General features: G+C 35.2%; 2 protein-coding genes across 2 annotated transcripts; both read right to left on the reverse strand.

Moving 5' to 3' along the window:
* Positions 1-778: 778 nt before the first annotated feature.
* Positions 779-2,400, reverse strand: LOC121256557 (putative ABC transporter C family member 15). The gene is made up of 4 exons (XM_041157397.1): positions 2,177-2,400; positions 1,347-1,867; positions 1,175-1,238; positions 779-1,056 (listed from the first exon to the last, which is right to left on the reverse strand). The coding sequence occupies exons 1-4, from the start codon at positions 2,274-2,276 to the stop codon at positions 794-796; spliced, it is 948 nt and encodes a 315-aa protein (XP_041013331.1). The 5' UTR covers positions 2,277-2,400; the 3' UTR covers positions 779-793.
* A 1,652-nt stretch (positions 2,401-4,052) lies between these two features.
* LOC121255678 (putative ABC transporter C family member 15) lies at positions 4,053-11,325 on the reverse strand. Its single transcript, XM_041156140.1, has 11 exons — positions 11,184-11,325; positions 10,079-10,999; positions 8,540-9,969; positions 8,367-8,453; positions 7,653-8,264; positions 7,389-7,553; positions 6,822-7,116; positions 5,992-6,512; positions 5,821-5,884; positions 5,463-5,702; positions 4,053-5,059 (listed from the first exon to the last, which is right to left on the reverse strand). Exons 2-11 carry the CDS (start codon positions 10,923-10,925, stop codon positions 4,962-4,964), a joined length of 4,359 nt encoding a protein of 1,452 aa, XP_041012074.1. The 5' UTR covers positions 10,926-10,999; positions 11,184-11,325; the 3' UTR covers positions 4,053-4,961.
* Positions 11,326-18,118: the final 6,793 nt, after the last annotated feature.

Consider the following 18,118-nt stretch of genomic DNA (forward strand, 5'->3'; position numbering starts at 1 on the left):
AATCAAAATGGTAGGACACCAAATTTCACGAGACAACAAAAGTTCTTGGGGGCAGTAACAGTTGTCAGCAATATCAGGTTACTTTGGCGATGCAGCGAGATACCATATCAATGTTATCATGTATGATCAATATTTTGTTGTCTCCTGTGGGGTATCTTGAATGTCAATTGGAAGAGCTGCTGCTGTCTGTCAGTGTCAGTGTCAGTGTCGATTTTTTGCAGCGAGGAGCATTGCGATAGGTGGTGTGATTGTATACCATGCAATAAGAACACGAATCTCTGTCCTCCCTCAAGACAGATCTCTATGGAAGTTACTCTAGGATGATCTCCTCAAGAACTCAGTCACCAACTTTGAGAATGCGGACGAATCATCCTTGAGTAACTGAACTGGGGAGTCGTACTCTAAAACCTTGCCTGTGTTAAGCAAAATAGAAGCAATAATAAGCTAAGATCAATTCAATGATGTATGCAGTCTTATATTGATGATACTAATCTATATGATTCGGATTTAGAGGCATGTTTCGAATTTTTTATAGTTAATGGAATTAAATTGAAAGCATTCTTGCTAGCAATTTGCTTGTGTTTAAAAATCGATCAACATATAATTACTATGGTTGTCTTGTATTGGCTTCAAGGCAGATCCACAAGCTGATCTCACTCATATTTATTTGAAGGTACCTGTCTATATAGGTTATCTACTTCAAAGTTCAATGCTTGCTATCATTAAAGTACCAACTGCAATTTTATATATATGAAAAATCCCAGGAAATCAATCCTTCCAATTTCTAAAATGGCTATATTGGATTTCTTAGCATAACTTCATCAAGGACCAGAATCAATTCATTGTCAATAACAGTATTTATTCGATGAGCAACAGTAATGACGGTGCATCCCCTTGTTTCTTCTTTTATTGTTTCTTGAATTAAATTATCAGTTGCAGTATCAATAGAAGCAGTAGCTTCATCCAACACCAGAATTCTTCTCTTCTTGAGTAGCACTCTGGCTAGGCAAACAAGCTGCCTCTGTCCAACGCTGCAATTTCCTCCATCTTCTCCAACTGCATTCCCCAAATTCCAGAATGAAAAACCCAGACAGTGAAAGATAAGTGGCTTTGTGAAAGAGAGGGAAAAGAAACAAAGAGCAACTTAGCATCATTTATTTTCTAGTTTCTATACCTGGGGCATCGAGAAGCCTCTGATCCTGTTTCACTATCTCCGCTAGATGACACTTCTTGAGGACCTGAGATGAAGTTATGTGAATGGGAAAGAAGGAAAAATGAAAAGAAAAAAAAGAATATAGAGAGAAGCTTCATATGATTCTTGCCAAAGAGTGTTATCTAGTTCTAACCTCCCAAATTTCTTGATCTGAATGCTGTTGTAATTGATCCAGATTACTTCTCACAGTTCCTTGAAACAATGTTGGTTCTTGTGGTATTATACCCAATCTGGACCTTAGATCCTGCAATCCAATTTTGCATATATCAACTCCATCAATAAGGATACGTCCTCCTGCAGGCTCCACTATCCTGAAGAGAGCTTGAATTAAAGTTGACTTTCCACTTCCCGTCCTGCCCACAACTCCAATTTTCTTCTCTCCCGGGAAGGTGCAAGTGATCCCTTTGAGAACCACTGGGAGAGCAGGATTATACTGTACATGAAGATTTTCAAGCTCTATTCTTCCATCTGTTGGCCATTCAGGCTTTGCCCTATAATCTTCAATCACTAGAGGTGCTTCACTTGGTATGTTAGTAAATTGAAGAATTCTCTCAACTGATATCATTTTGTTTTCAACATTACACAGATTCCATATCACCCATGCTTGAAGAACATTTAGGTTCAAACCATAGGTTGCTGCCAGTCCTGCCAAGCCTGAGATAGATCAACCAATGCATTAGTTCCACACTGACATTTAATGGTGTTAAGTTGAAGCAATATCAAGATTATTAGTTGACTATTGAAAAATAAAAGGAGGAGAAGATCTATTGGGCCTTTTATAATGGATATTACCTGGTAATATTTGATCGGATTTAGATTTCCACACACTTGGATTGAAAGTTTTAATTTGAAGAGGCATAAAACTTAAGTATTTCTCCTTCTTTGAGTTTTATGTTGTTGCCAATTAGTGCACATTCTTCCTTAGTTACTTTGTTAATAAGAAGAGGGACAGGAAAAACTTACTGGGGTCAACAGCTGACCTAGGCAGACCCACCAAGATGATCAGAACAAGGAAGAACACCAGGTTGAAGAGAAAGTTGATCCGAACACACAGCCATTCCATTGTGGCAGAATTGTAAAACGCTACCCGAGAATAGTCATCAATAAGACTCAGAATTTGTGTCAAGAAGCGATCTTCCTGATTGAAACAGCGAATTGTTGCAGCACCAGAAATTGATTCTGAAAAGTGATGAGAATCATTAGTAAAATCATATGGTACTATTGATTTTAATAATCTCACATATGGAGATATAATAACTACTATTAATAGAACTAGTTTAACTATGTGTAATGATTTAAGATTAAAAAAATAAATGGATAAAGAAAAATATTTGTTAAAAAAGAATTAGGTACCTTTTGTGAATGGTTGGGTTATGCTTCATTATTAGCTCATTCAAGAAGATACAAAAATGGGAAAAGAATTTATAAGAATTATTCTAACAAAAAACGAAAAATATAAAAACTTTATAAAAGAACAAAAGATAAACAGATATATAATAAACTAATGAAAAATCCAAAAAAGACTAACAAAAAGAAAAATAAATTATTTGTTATAAATGTGGGAAAAGTTTGACATTATAAATCAAATTATAAAATCCAAGAACAAATTAATGAACTAAATATATCTGAAACATTAAAAGAAAAATTATTAAACATTTTCATAATATATACAAGTGAAGAGGAATAAAGCTCTGCAGAAGAAGAAGAAATCTATCAATTAAAAGAATCAAACTTTTCAGAGCGATCTTCTGATAGTAAATAGGAAGAAGATGAGGTACATGTCTGTAATTATTTAGATAAAAATAATTGTAGTTGTAATAAAACCATTAATGTACTTTCAAAATAAGAAGATATTATATTAGAATTAATAGACCAAATTAATGATCCACAAGAAAGAAAAGATGACTTAGAAAAATTAAAAGATACTTTTAATAGTCAAAACATTTCAGTAACATCTTTAGCACCTTACAATTTTTCAAAAATAGTTGGAAGATTTAAAACAAAAAAATAAAAAATTACAATACAAGATCTACAAAAGAAATTAATGAAATAAAACAAGAGATTAGAAATTTGAAAACATCTAATCTTAAACTAGAAGTTTCAAAAGAACAATTATTACAAGAAATTATGCTATTAAAAATAGATAAAAATGTAAATAATCCTCATAATAAAGAACAAAGAGATTGTTCAACAATAGTTATAAAAAACGAAATAAATAATTTCATTAATATTCCTGATAAGATAAATTTTTAGAAATTGTTTACTAAAGTAACAGTCTCAATTAATCAAGAATTTCATTTTACTACAATTGCCCTATTAGACACAGGAGCAGATTTAAATTGTATGTAAGAGAGATTAATACATTCTAAATATTTTGAAAAAAAAAGAGACATTATCCCAAGCCAATAATTAATAGAAACTTCGATGAATAATGTTAATTCTTCTTTTTTTTTTTTTTTTTATCATTCATGTTGATGTGCCTCATTTTAAGTGATTTAAGATGTTAGCTACTTAAAATAATAACCATTTAAAATATACTATATAATAAATGTGATTGAGAATGACAAAATTTAACATAAATAACATTTCTCTTCTTGTTCAGATTAGATAAATCCATATAATTTTTTTAAGAGTATTGCTACTGTGTCGCCCCAGTTATACCGTTCACTTTGTACTATTAATGTAGCACCACTATGTGGTGCAATGTGGCTTATTAAAAACATAAATTCAAAACAAAATGGTTTCCAAAAACATAAAAAAAGACAATCGAAACCCTAAGTTCCACATGACACCACATGATGGTGTCACATCAATTGGGCAAAGTGAGCGGTATAACAAGTGGTATGTAACATTTTTCTAATATAAAAAACAAGCATATGAATTACAACTATATGCAGCTTTAATAAAATGCACTTTTTTAATCTGAGGTCCAAGTATATACCATCTTCAACTTTTATCTCTGCACCCAATTTTAAGTTAAATAGTAGAGTCCATGCTTTGTGTTCAGTCATGCTGCTTTGAGCCTATATATAAGAATCTGCAGTACCGATTCCTTGACTTTCATGTTGGGTGGAATAAAAAGCAAACGCCTTTACCAGCTTTGGATGCCACAAGGCATTTTGCAAAAGGCTGTGACCATCAATTGATTGGACTATTAGAGCTTGGAGTTGCAGAATCTTTTCCGTGGATTGGACACTATTCAAGACACGCCGCATGATTCATTCATTCATACACAGAACGTGAAACGCACATGGTTGAGCTGTAATGACTTTTTCCCCACCTCTCAACTGAACAGTAACTGGTTTTGTACCGAGAACTTTCTTGCTTTAGTTCTCAGTGCCAACCACAAAACAAAGGTAGCAGTTGGTACCACTTGGAGTTTAATGATATAAAGTATAAATCGTGCAGAGCAATGGGAATGAATGGTTTCTCCAATCAAAATGGTAGGACACCAACTTTCACGAGACAACAAAAGTTCTTGGGGGCAGTAACAGTTGTCAGCAATATCAGGTTACTTTGGCGATGCAGCGAGATACCATATCAATGTTATCATGTATGATCAATATTTTGTTGTCTCCTGTGGGGTATCTTGAATGTCAATTGGAAGAGCTGCTGCTGTCTGTCACTGTCACTGTCAGTGTCGATTTTTTGCAGCTCGGAGCATTGCGATAGGTGGTGTGATTGTATACCATGCAATAAGAACACGAATCTCTGTCCTCCCTCAAGACAGATCTCTATGGAAGTTACTCTAGGATGATCTCCTCAAGAACTCAGTCACCAACTTTGAGAATGCGGACGAATTATCCTTGAGTAACTGAACTGGGGAGTCGTACTCTAAAACCTTGCCTGTGTTAAGCAAAATAGCAGCAATAATAAGCTAAGATCAATTCAATGATGTATGCAGTCTTATATTGGTGATACTAATCTATATGATTCGGATTTAGGGGCATGTTTCGAATTTTTTATAGTTAATGGAATTAAATTGAAAGCATTCTTGCTAGCAATTTGCTTGTGTTTAAAAATCGATCAACATATCATTACTATGGTTGTCTTGTATTGGCTTCAAGGCAGATCCACAAGCTAATCTCACTCATATTTATTTGAAGGTACCTGTCTATATAGGTTATCTACTTCAAAGTTCAATGCTTGCTATCATTAAAGTTCCAACTGCAATTTTATATATATGAAAAAGCCCAGGAAATCAATCCTTCCAATTTCTAAAATGGCTATATTGGATTTCTTAGCATACCTTCATCAAGGACCAGAATCAATTCATTGTCAATAACAGTATTTATTCGATGAGCAACAGTAATGACGGTGCATCCCCTTGTTTCTTCTTTTATTGTTTCTTGAATTAAATTATCAGTTGCAGTATCAATAGAAGCAGTAGCTTCATCCAACACCAGAATTCTTCTCTTCTTGAGTAGCACTCTGGCTAGGCAAACAAGCTGCCTCTGTCCAACGCTCCAATTTCCTCCATCTTCTCCAACTGCATTCCCCAAATTCCAGAATGAAAAACCCAGACAGTGAAAGATAAGTGGCTTTGTGAAAGAGAGGGAAAAGAAACAAAGAGCAACTTAGCATCATTTATTTTCTAGTTTCTATACCTGGAGCATCGAGAAGCCTCTGATCCTGTTTCACTATCTCCGCTAGATGACACTTCTTGAGGACCTGAGATGAAGTTATGTGAATGGGAAAGAAGGAAAAATGAAAAGAAAAAAAAAATATAGAGAGAAGCTTCATATGATTCTTGCCAAAGAGTGTTATCTAGTTCTAACCTCCCAAATTTCTTGATCTGAATGCTGTTGTAAAGGATCCAGATTACTTCTCACAGTTCCTTGAAACAATGTTGGTTCTTGTGGTATTATACCCAATCTGGACCTTAGATCCTGCAATCCAATTTTGCATATATCAACTCCATCAATAAGGATACGTCCTCCTGCAGGCTCCACTATCCTGAAGAGAGCTTGAATTAAAGTTGACTTTCCACTTCCCGTCCTGCCCACAACTCCAATTTTCTTCTCTCCCGGGAAGGTGCAAGTGATCCCTTTGAGAACCACTGGGAGAGCAGGATTATACTGTACATGAAGATTTTCAAGCTCTATTCTTCCATCTGTTGGCCATTCAGGCTTTGCCCTATAATCTTCAATCACTAGAGGTGCTTCACTTGGTATGTTAGTAAATTGAAGAATTCTCTCAACTGATATCATTTTGTTTTCAACATTACACAGATTCCATATCACCCATGCCTGAAGAACATTTAGGTTCAAACCATAGGTTGCTGCCAGTCCTGCCAAGCCTGAGATAGATCAACCAATGCATTAGTTCCACACTGACATTTAATGGTGTTAAGTTGAAGCAATATCAAGATTATTAGTTGACTATTGAAAAATAAAAGGAGGAGAAGATCTATTGGGCCTTTTATAATGGATATTACCTGGTAATATTTGATCGGATTTAGATTTCCACACACTTGGATTGAAAGTTTTAATTTGAAGAGGCATAAAACTTAAGTATTTCTCCTTCTTTGAGTTTTATGTTGTTGCCAATTAGTGCACATTCTTCCTTAGTTACTTTGTTAATAAGAAGAGGGACAGGAAAAACTTACTGGGGTCAACAGCTGACCTAGGCAGACCCACCAAGATGATCAGAACAAGGAAGAACACCAGGTTGAAGAGAAAGTTGATCCGAACACACAGCCATTCCATTGTGGCAGAATTGTAAAACGCTACCCGAGAATAGTCATCAATAAGACTCAGAATTTGTGTCAAGAAGCGATCTTCCTGATTGAAACAGCGAATTGTTGCAGCACCAGAAATTGATTCTGAAAAGTGATGTAGGACTGGAGCCTTACGTATTCCAACCATTCGGGCGAGTTCTCTCGCAGTCGTAATGTAATAAGCCTGAGGAAAGTAGAAATAGGCACCAAAGTTTTATTTAGTGTGCATACCGGCTATGACATGTAAGATAGATTAACTTTAATGATTAAAATAAAATCTCTCAGGCAGCCTACGTTTATGTTCATTAAGTCTAACTTTTAAGTACTGCACATATAATTTATTCTTTGAGCATTACATGGTGCGTGAAGCTGCTGCAGACTTTCTTCCTAAATAAATTGGTTTAATCATAATGAGGGTGTTAAAAAGCAGAACAAAAACTTTAAGGACTTTCTTGCCTGATACCACATGGAGATTGCAAGAATGGCAAGGAAGAGAAGGAAGACTTGCCATGCCACCTGAGACATAAGGATGATGATGCTTAATAGCTGAATAAGAGCAAATACCAATCCAGCTAATCTGTATGGAATGTCTGTGTCTACTGTGCTTTGATCTGTAGAAGACTGCAATGATTAAAAAGAAAGAAAGTTATTCTGGAGTTTTCATTAAAGCTTCAAACAAAACTTAATCTTTTGGACTTCCACACAAACAGAAAAACAGACCCGACTAAGGATTTGACTTGAAGGCGTTGAATCGAAAAAGAAAATGGGTGCTCGGAAAACTGATGTGATCATTCCACAGAAGAGTCGCTGAGAAGTCTCAACAGCAATAGTTGCCAGAAAAACTGCCCTTCCCAATATGAAGATTGAACTCCCACCCGACATCAAAGCAAATATCCCAATCAACTCCTTTCTACCAACCCTGCCTTCTACCTCTGTTGCCCATGCAATCCAGTAATTGCTGCCCATCTGTAGTCCCTGGAAGAGAACTTGACAGAGAAGGATCACAGGAACTAGAGCTCCTTTATAGGCAGAGGTGATAAAAGTTGAGTAAACACTCCATTTTACCGGACCAGTTTCTGTTTCTTCTTCTTGAGTTCTCTTTGTAAGTTTTCTACTGTTGACAAGCCCTTCAAAATTTTCCTGTGCAATTTCTATCTGATTTGTAGGACGGGGTCTGCTGGTTATGGACATGCAATTTCTATCATGTTGCTGCGAGTTAACATGGTTCATTGATTTTCTATGAGCTGAAATTTGTTTAACAAGTTCACCGTTGGGATCTGCAATAAGATCTTCGAACTTTCCTGACTGCACTATCCTTCCATCTTTCATTACCTATGAAAATGTGCAATTACAAGCAAGAGATACGTGGCTAGTGAGGATAGTTTTTTAGTTTTCTTAAAGAACATGAAAATCAAGTATATTCTAAGAACTTACCAGAACAATATCTGCAGCATCTAGAAATTCCATTTGATGGGTAGCATAGAGGACAGTCTTCTGGGACAATAGTTGCATAAGACACTTCTGCAAAAATAGTAAACTTTTATTAAAATCCATTTAATGGTAAATGACTAAAAAAATGAATTGGAGACAACGATAGTGAATCTTACCTTAAACAAATAGGTTGCAGTATGTGCATCAACAGCACTGAAAGGATCATCGAGTAAATAAACATCCGCATCACTATAGACAGCTCTTGCCAGTTGAATCCTCTGCTTTTGTCCTCCACTTAAGTTCATCCCCCTCTCTCCAACTACACTAAAATCTCCACCTAGCCACATCTTGATGTCCTGGTTCAAAGCACAGGCTTCCAATACGTCCTCATAAAAGGCCTGGCTCATTTCCCTGCCAAACAACACATTCTCCCTAATTGTACCGGTTTGAATCCAAGCACTCTGAGGCACATAGGCTTTTTTTCCATAAATCTTGATTCCTGCTCCAGAAATCCTGGGAATTTCACCTAGTATACTAGAGAGTAGGCTTGATTTTCCTGATCCAACTGGCCCACAAATTGCAACCTTATAACCTTTCACTATGTTCATCTTCTCCATTACTTTGACGGTAGGTCTGTTTAATTTTTCATCATCTGTTTCCCAAGCGTATTCTCCTTCCTCAATTTCAATTGCAATATTGGACGCTTTTGAAGTATGATATTGTATCAGTTTCTTTTGATTTTCTCCTCCCAATAATTCTTGGATACGATCAATTGAGACCTTTGTCTGAGCAATCATGGAAATGAGCTCTGGTAAGTTGTAGATTGGTTCTTGTAGAATTCGGAAAGTGGCTAAAGCTGAGAGGACTCTGCCTGCTGTCAACGGCGTGTTTAATGCAATGCAGACACCAAAAGTGATAACTGAAACAAAAGTTGGAGAAGCCCAAAAGAGAAAGGCCACTGCTGAACAAGTATACAGGTATCTTTTCAGCCAGCTTCTCTCGGTTTCCCTAAGATGAAGGAGCTTCTTTAAGAATGTAGGCTCCCATGAATGCAGCTTCAAAACTCTCATGCTCTTCAAGGTCTCTGAAGTTGCTTTGATTCTCGAGTCCTTAGCTTCCATGATCTTTGAGTGAAGCCCTTCTTGAATATTGGCCAAAGGTGTGTTGCATAACATCACTAAAATTGTGGCAAAAAGAGCAGCAATGGAGGGGGCAGCACCAAGGTTCCTGTAAAGTATGATCAGGGCCAGAATGACCTGGACTGGAAGCAGCCAAACTCCATGAATGTACCAGCAGAAGTCTCCAATTCTTTCAGCATCAACATTGAATAGATTTATAATTTTACCATTGCTTAAACCACCATATTTAATTGACAGAGACTTCTTGTAAATCAATACCGTCAGAGCTGCCCGTACTCGTATGCCAATGCGCTGAGCACCAAAATACCATTGTCTTTGAGTTAGAGACTCCACAGTCTTTGCAAAGAAGAATATGAATGCGAGAATGAGACCATAGAGGAGGCCTGAATCATCATTTTTACCCAACAAGAAATTCACAAAGTTTGTGATCAGGAAGGGCCCCATATAGGATGCAATTGTGTTGGCTCCTACCAAAAAGCGAAAAAAAAAAAAAAAGGAACAAAACCATGTAAAATCTCTGAAACAGAAAATAAATAAGAAATCGCATTGAGGGGATGTTTGTGAACAGAAAGGTACCTGCAAAAGCTGCATTTATGACCAAGGATTTCCATGTGGCATCAGCTATGGCCTTCGGCAACGAAGAAACTTCAAATTTCTGCTTTCTAAGCGATTCTTCGAGCAACAAGGAAGCATTTTCTGCTGTTTCAGATTGAGGAACTGAAGGAATATGAGACGATTCAAGTTTTTGAATTCGACCTCTTTTGAAAATCGGGTTGAGCCACAGGAAGGTAAGTCGGCTCCAAATTCCAGCACTAATGAAAGCACCATCATCATGAGAGGAAAATTCATTTTCCTTTGGTAGTAAAGGTTCTACTATGTCCTCGCGTTTCCTAGCACTACAACTCCTTGGTAAAGAATTGAAACAAAGAAGGATAACCAAAGGAAAGGATGCGAAATCAACTGTGTTTGGCTCTGGCAAAGGATATGGCAAATCTATGGGTTTCACATAGGTAATCATATAAATGGAGAGTGAAATTGAATCAAAGATGCCGGAAAAGACCCACCAGACGGTAAGGACCAATGGCCACCTTTTGTCTCCTCTTAGATTTCTGTTCATTGAATAAACTGTTACCAACGTTGATAGAAACCAAGTCATGAAAAAGATGACAGATTTCCAAGGGATAATCCTACTCTTCCAATATTCATACATGCCAAAGCCAAGATAGAAAGTTGAGATTATGACGTTAGAAAGAACAGTAGTCGCAATGAAACCTCTGTATCCTTTCATTGGTGGGCATTCCAAATTTACAGCACCGCCATCTCTCCTTTGTCTCCAAACGTTTAGCAAAACCCATGCCAGAAACGCAAAGACAAATGCCACATTGATAATCTCCAAGGAGATATCCATTAGGGCTGAATCCATATTCAAAAAGAACCCCAGTTCAAAATTCTCTGGCTTAAGAACTAAGAACAAAGAGATTCTGCGATCAGTAACACCTGCATATATAACCCGTGTATATCAATGCCAAGCCTAGATGAATAAAAAATTGCAACCCAATTCGGATAAGTGCATAAACATTGGAAAAGAATGGAATTTCAATGAAATATTCATAAATTACAACAAATTCAGAGGACGGATTCTAAAGTAATGACAAGTAGGGTCGCCTAAAGAGAAGCAAACCTGTAAAAATATGATGAAAGCACGTGGCTCTTTGGAGGGTGGTGACAAAGGAGGTTCAAGCACTTTAGTTTACACAGTGGGTCTGTGAGATTCTTATTAATAAACGCAAAAACCATCCCTTTCATCACGGTCTGTCTCCGGCGCCTATCTCTACTGGAATTCCTGATAAAAAAAAAAAAAAAAGAAATAAATATATACAAGATTCTAATAAATTCCAGAATCTTAACAGTCCGCATATCGTAATCTTGTCAATGATACCATGTTTTCGTGTATTCAAAGCTGTCTATTTTCGCAGACTAATAAGAATGTGTTCATGTATGTCTTCATTATGACCTCATTTCTGGGTTATATATTTCTCTTATGAGATGCTAGTGTGGCCAATAGTAAAAATTTTATATTTTATTTTATATTCTTTAAACATTTTTAAATATTTTTAAAAAATAAAAAAATATTAATATACTAAAAATCAGTTCTTAACCATTCAATAAAAAAAAAAAAAACTCAATATATGAGAGTCAAAATTAGAGAGTAAAGCTAAGCCGCATATTAGCATTTTCCTTTCATCCTACTATCTCATTATGTACATTACACTGCCATCTTACTTTCATCTTACTATATAAAATGTGACATAATTATTATTATTAGATAATTTTTTAATCATTAATCATCTAAAGGTAATATATATAACACGTCTTATATAGTTAGATAAAAAGTGATGTGGCGTATAAATTTACTCTATAAAAATATATATATTATTTTTCAAAAAAAGAAAAAAAGTAGCGATTTATGACTAAACACCCTAGTTATACTGTCAAGGTCAATGATTCTGTACCAAGTTACCAACATGAGCAATGATACAATGATAACCTGTCTACCATTCACTTACAACTTATTAATAAAAAAAATACTTATTTTATAATTTAAATGCATCAAATCAAAATTAAAATTAAAATATATTATTTTATTCTAAGATTGTAAGTGGTAAAGTAAATGGTGTTTTATCATTGCCGCACCAACACATGGTCTTAGCTGAACAGCCAAAGAAAATGGTCCGCATCCTTTGGCTACGTGGCACTGATGAAGAAAAGAAATCATGACCGTTGGTACGTCCAAATGGCGACTATAGAGGTTGAGAGTTCGAGATATCATTAAATATGTATGGCCAAGTGATGGTAGGGACAGTTCAACTTTCCTTAGTCAGACTGAAAAACGTGGTGCCCGTGGGTTGGGCTTGTGGAGGGTAAAAGCATTTGACTGTAGAAGTGTGCCCATCTCGTGGCAGTATTTGGTGCAATAGTACAAGACTATGATTTGATTAATGAGAAAATATTAAAATTAAATTTTACAAGCATATATATATATATATATATTTATGTAATAAGGATATCTCATTTCTTTTCCAAGCTTCCGAGCCCACTTTGCCTTTCCAGCGCCATTAATCTCATGCATCTGGTCGAAAGTCCAATCTATTCTTTTGCAAATCATACTTACTTGGACAACTTGGAAAGAAATCCCTACCCGTTTTCCCTTTCATTGAGATGTCTGCGCCATCGTTTTTGATTCAAGAGTTATTCTTTTGAATTGTAAATTCATTTCAACTCATCGTATTATAATTTTTTTAAAATTTTTATATAAAATATAATAAATAATTTAACCTTTTAAAATCTAAAAATAATAATAATATTTAAAAAATAATATTCTATCAATATTTTATCCCTTCATTTTTGCCCAAAGTGTAATCATAAAGTATAGCCATACCATTTTTTTTTTTTTTTTTTTTTTTTTTGTGGGTGCTTTTCATTTTCGATGGTTTTGGCGTTTTCAAGAATACGATTATAGCCCTTTTCCAGTTGAAATGGATGATTATAAAATACTAAGCTCTGCACGCTATTCACTTTATATTATATGACCCCATGCAAGTTCAGCCTTCTGCGGTTATATCCCTCCCATATTGCCTTGTCAGTTCATTTATTATCGAACATACATGGCTTTGGGACAAGGATAAGACACAGTTAAGTACAAAACAATGAGGCACGATACGTTAACAGAAATGATGAAAGAAATGGTCACCTAGTGTCGACATTTCTGGAAAAAGAGGATAAGAAAAGTTAAAACTGAAAAGAAAATGAGCTTTTGCTTGGAACCAACCTTGAAAAAGATCCAGAGGACCACGCACTCCACACCCACCCCCATTATGATCCATGCTCTTAGTCCAGACCTCCGTTTCATGCGTTCTTTCTTTCATGACTTTTAGTTTTTGACAATTCCTTCCAACTCATTGTTGGCCATGAATTTATCACATATCTATTTAGAGAATGTGATCGGTAAACATATTCTCCATGCACTTCATCAAGTTCATGTTAAATGGATAATCACATTGAATGATTCAAACATCTCATATTTTATGCTAAATGTATACGATTCACATTTTTTATACTAAATAGATAGGTTAAAAGGGAGAGAGATTCTATTGCCAGAGGGTGATGGGGATATATATGGCCTTACATCTGTTGCACATAGTATAACATTGGGTAGGTTTAGATAATGAGTTAAGATAAGATGAGTTGATATGAAAGTTGAAAGTTATTTTTTTAATATTATTATTGTTTTCGGATTTGAAAAAACTAAATTGTTTATTGTATTTTATGTAAGAATTTGTGAAAATTGTAATGATAAGATGAAATGCTCATAAAATATTAAGAAAATGAAATGTTTCTAAACTTTTAAGCATTTTAAGGCCTCATTTATTTATATGACAGATAAGATGAAAACTGAATAAAATATTATTATAATAGAATTTTTTAATATTATACTTATTTTATAATTTGAAAAAATTGAATTGTTTATTTTATTTTATGTGGGAGTTTGAAAAAGTTATCACGATTAGATAAGATGAGATGAAATAATTTTTGTATTCAAACTTAGCCTGAATAATATTTATAATTTTCAAATTGATAGTTTTGGTTTCGTTGAGTCACATCATCTATTTATGTGCTAAACCATTATAAATTTAGGCCTAGTTTGTTTTCACAAGATATTTTATCTCATCTAATCATGATAACTTTTCTAAACAACCACACAAAATACAATAAAAAATTCAAAATAATTTAAAAGTTTATAAAGATTTCACCTTCTTGATATTTCATCTACAACATTTCATTTTCTTTCTATAACAACCTGAAAATTGCAACTCATTGCTTGGTGAGAAATTCTTCACAACTCCATATCTTCTTAATTATGAGAGAGTGATGGAGCATGTACCTTGAATCTATTTCATATACCTTTGGTACATAGTCGTTTGCTTTGTTTTGTACAGTTTATTATTATTATTATTATTTTTATAATGTGGTGGCATGTTTTGGGTATTGTTATACTGTTGGTTGCTATGAAATGGAAACCATTTTTTGTACCTCTATATAGAACTGTATTTTGTTGGTGGGTGGGTACCAATCGATTGGGTGAATTTTGTTGTTGGTGGGTTTTGGTTTTTCTTACTGCTTGCTGGTGGTAGAGCCGCCGGAAGAGTTGTTGGTAGTTGCTAGTTTTTCTTGCTACTTGCTGGTGTTGGAGCCGCTGGAGGGCTTGCTAGTGGTTTCTGGATATTGTTGCTGCTTTGCTCTTTGGAGGCTTCATCTTTAAGCCAAAGGTGGCTGCTGCTTTGGTGTATTCTAGACTGTTTTCATTCTATACTGTTGCTGAAAATTTAAAATGTAATGATCTTGGAGAAATTTGTATTGTAATGAATTTGTACCAAAATCAACTTTTTGGAACTTATATTAAGTTGATTTTTATCAATGAAATTTGTATTAAGTTGACATCACAAACTAGTTTTTAGCACAGAATTTTGAAGTTGATATTAGTCACATGTAAGTTCTGAGTACATGTTAATATGTGTTATTTATGAGCACATGGGATTCATTTTTGGTGTATATAATTTTGATGTATTTTATTATATATGGAATTGCAAAATTTGGATGCATGAAATTGTTGTTTTAGAGCATAGGTTAAATAATGGAATTTCTACTGGGTGCTAATTGCAAATTGTATAATATATATATATATATATATATATATATATATATATTTAGGGCAAAAAATTAATAATAATAAAATAATAATATTTTATTATTATTTTGTCTCAAATATGCATAAGCCAATATGAGAGTTTTGCTTGAATGGCAAAGTGGATCTTCAAAAGAGATGATTTTGCATATGCATATGTATAAACCAATGTGAATGCTCTTAACCATGAGAGTAATGGAGCTAGGCCTGTGCAAGAAACCAATTAACCCAGCCCGTTTGTGAAACTCGACTCGACCCTACCCGGCAAATCAGTTTTAACAAATGTTCGGGTTCGACCCGTACAACCCGGCGACCCACCTCTTTAAAAACTCAAGCCCACATTTTTATCCTCTGCAGATGAAACCCTTTCCACTTCTTTTCCTCACGATACCATTCACCATTGCCTCTGTTCCCTTCACGGTTTCGACGGCACATGGTATTTCCTTTGCCACTCTCTTTGATTCTCTTCGTCCATGTCTCTACCCATTTCAACTTTCTCTCATTTTGCGGACTCCAACCGTTTGAATAAGTTCAGAATTACCGGCGCGAAGAGGATGGAACCTTGGCTAGAGCTTTAGATCTGGGTGAAGAAGTTGTTGACGCGATTCCAGAATAAGGGGATCTGGGCTATCTACAACACTCAGCAACTGGGTAAGAAAGTCGAAGGATGTTTTGGTCGAAGATCCCATGTGCCGCCGCTAAAAAACCAGAGGGGTGTTATGGTTGAAGATCCCGTGTGCCGTCGAAACTATGAAGCTCTGTAGCAGATCTCCATCTCGCTAGTCCTTCTCGATCTCTCTCTCTCTCTGCTGCTTTTCTCCATTGCTTTCTTCCGCAACTTTGGGTGAAGTATTCCACAAAACCCGACGGGAATCACCAGTGCGAAGAGGTGGTGTTGTAGGGTTTAGCAACCAGTTTTAGTTGGCTTGGGTGTGTACCCGGTAAGGTAAAAAAAACAAGGTTGAATCTTCAGGTCGAGTCGGCTCGGCCTGGCACACTCAGAAACACAGGTCGGATCGGATCGGGCTCAAATGTTGAATGGGTTGCTCGGGTTGCAGCCCTAGATGGAGCAAATACATTGCATTTGTTTCTTATAGTGTCATGGTGTTTATAATTTTAGAATCCTTAGTTTTGTTCTTGTTGAATCATGTCATCCACGTATATGTTAACCAACTATAAATTTAGAATAATTTGAAAGTTCAAAAACAGTTCACCTTCTTAGCATTTTGTTTGTGACATTCTTTTTTTTTAATAATTTCAAAATCCCAACTCATTACATGGCAGAACATTCTTCACAACTCTACATCTTGTGAACCATGAGAGAGTGATGAAGTATTTATCTCGCAACTATTTCACATAATATAACATTCAATGCATATTATCCATAATATTTATTATTTTCAAACTCAAAATAATTTAAAAGTTTATAAACACTTCACCTGCTTGATATTTCATCTATAACATTTTATTTTCTTTCTTTGTTGACTTTGAAAATTCCAACTCATCTCTTGGTGTTAAGTTGTTCACAACTCCATATCTTGTAAACCACCAAAGAGTGATAGAGGATATACTATACTATACATTGAATGCATAATATCCATGCATGGATTTGTAATGTTCTAACCATTAGTTTTGTTCTTGTCGAATCATGTCATCCACGTATATGTTAACCGACTATAAATTTAAAATAACTTGAAAGTTCAAAAACATTTTTTCTTAGCATTTTGTGACATTTCAATTTTTCTTTAATGACTTTGAAAATCTCAACTCATTACATGGTGAAAGATTATTCCTACCTCCGCATCTTGTGAACCATGAAAGAGTAATGAAATATGAGAAACTCTTATTGCAGTCGGGTAGGGAAACCGATGCGTAGTCGGTGCCGCCCACGTAGAAAAAAATGAAACAAATCGTTTCATTCAAAATGAACAAAACATAGCGTCCCATTTCGAGCAGCCTAGACTTATGTTCCCCCCGTCCCGCGGTTTTCCCCATCTCTTTCTACGCTTCGTGAACCCACTACCTTTCCTTAAATTAAAACTTCAACGCCTGCAGTAGATGAAAATCATTAATTAAAACTTCCGATGAAAGAATACACTAAAGGCGATTTGAGATATAGAGGCAAAGGATGCAGGAATTGTTACTGCAGAAGGGCTAACTGTTGTTTTTTAGGGTCCAGCTGCAGCATATGATTGATTTTTTTTTTTTTTATCATGCAAAGAAAGAAAAAAGATTCAACATTTCCAGGATTCTAGAAAATAATTTTTTACATGATAGTTTCAATAAGTATACAAATTTCAAAGGTCCATTGGTCTTCTTTAGAGTTTGTCATTTCTCATATATATAAAGAGAGCTAATGTTTAGTCCCCATTCCTCTTCCCATTTCCAGATTTATCTTTATTTATCTTTTGCATTTTAAATTCCTAACTTGTGAAAGATAGAAATATGGCTATCTGATTCAAACAAAAGAATGGATTAATGAATGAAAATGGGAGAAATGGAGTTTGATTTTTCTCTATGGTCTTGGTGTTTATATTCATCTCTATATTTAGGTTTTTTATGCAAAATTATCTATTTCCTTTAAAAAATTTCCCATTCATTGTTTACTTAACTGGCATTTCTCTCGGCCGACTGTTTGGAATTGTTGTATATATAGTTCATAACTTCTTACCTGGAAGGTGATAACTTTGCTAATTAGCTCATATTACTATTATGCATACTATATATATTGGAATGAATGCCTTCTGGTTTGACCTACCCATGCTTATATTACTGGTTACCCCCATTTGTTTCTAGTATCTACGTCATTGTGTGCAATGCCCAATCCAAAAGGAGACTTTTCATCATCTTTTTCACCCAGTGAAAATTAGTGG

This window comes from Juglans microcarpa x Juglans regia, chromosome 3D (assembly GCF_004785595.1).
Source record: "Juglans microcarpa x Juglans regia isolate MS1-56 chromosome 3D, Jm3101_v1.0, whole genome shotgun sequence".
Taxonomy (NCBI): domain Eukaryota; kingdom Viridiplantae; phylum Streptophyta; class Magnoliopsida; order Fagales; family Juglandaceae; genus Juglans; species Juglans microcarpa x Juglans regia.

Bases quoted from the DNA above. Each gene is read 5' to 3' on its own strand.
- LOC121256557 (XM_041157397.1), bottom strand. From the start codon at position 2,276: ATGGAATGGCTGTGTGTTCGGATCAACTTTCTCTTCAACCTGGTGTTC. The intron at 1,868-2,176 runs GTAAGTTTTTCC...GATCTATCTCAG, and splicing joins TAGGTCAGCTGTTGACCCCA to GCTTGGCAGGACTGGCAGCA. The intron at 1,239-1,346 runs GTTAGAACTAGA...ACTTCATCTCAG, and splicing joins CAGATCAAGAAATTTGGGAG to GTCCTCAAGAAGTGTCATCT.
- LOC121255678 (XM_041156140.1), bottom strand. From the start codon at position 10,925: ATGGATTCAGCCCTAATGGATATCTCCTTGGAGATTATCAATGTGGCA. The intron at 7,554-7,652 runs GTCTGTTTTTCT...TAATCATTGCAG, and splicing joins CAAGTCAAATCCTTAGTCGG to TCTTCTACAGATCAAAGCAC. The intron at 5,060-5,462 runs GTATGCTAAGAA...TGCTTAACACAG, and splicing joins GATTCTGGTCCTTGATGAAG to GCAAGGTTTTAGAGTACGAC.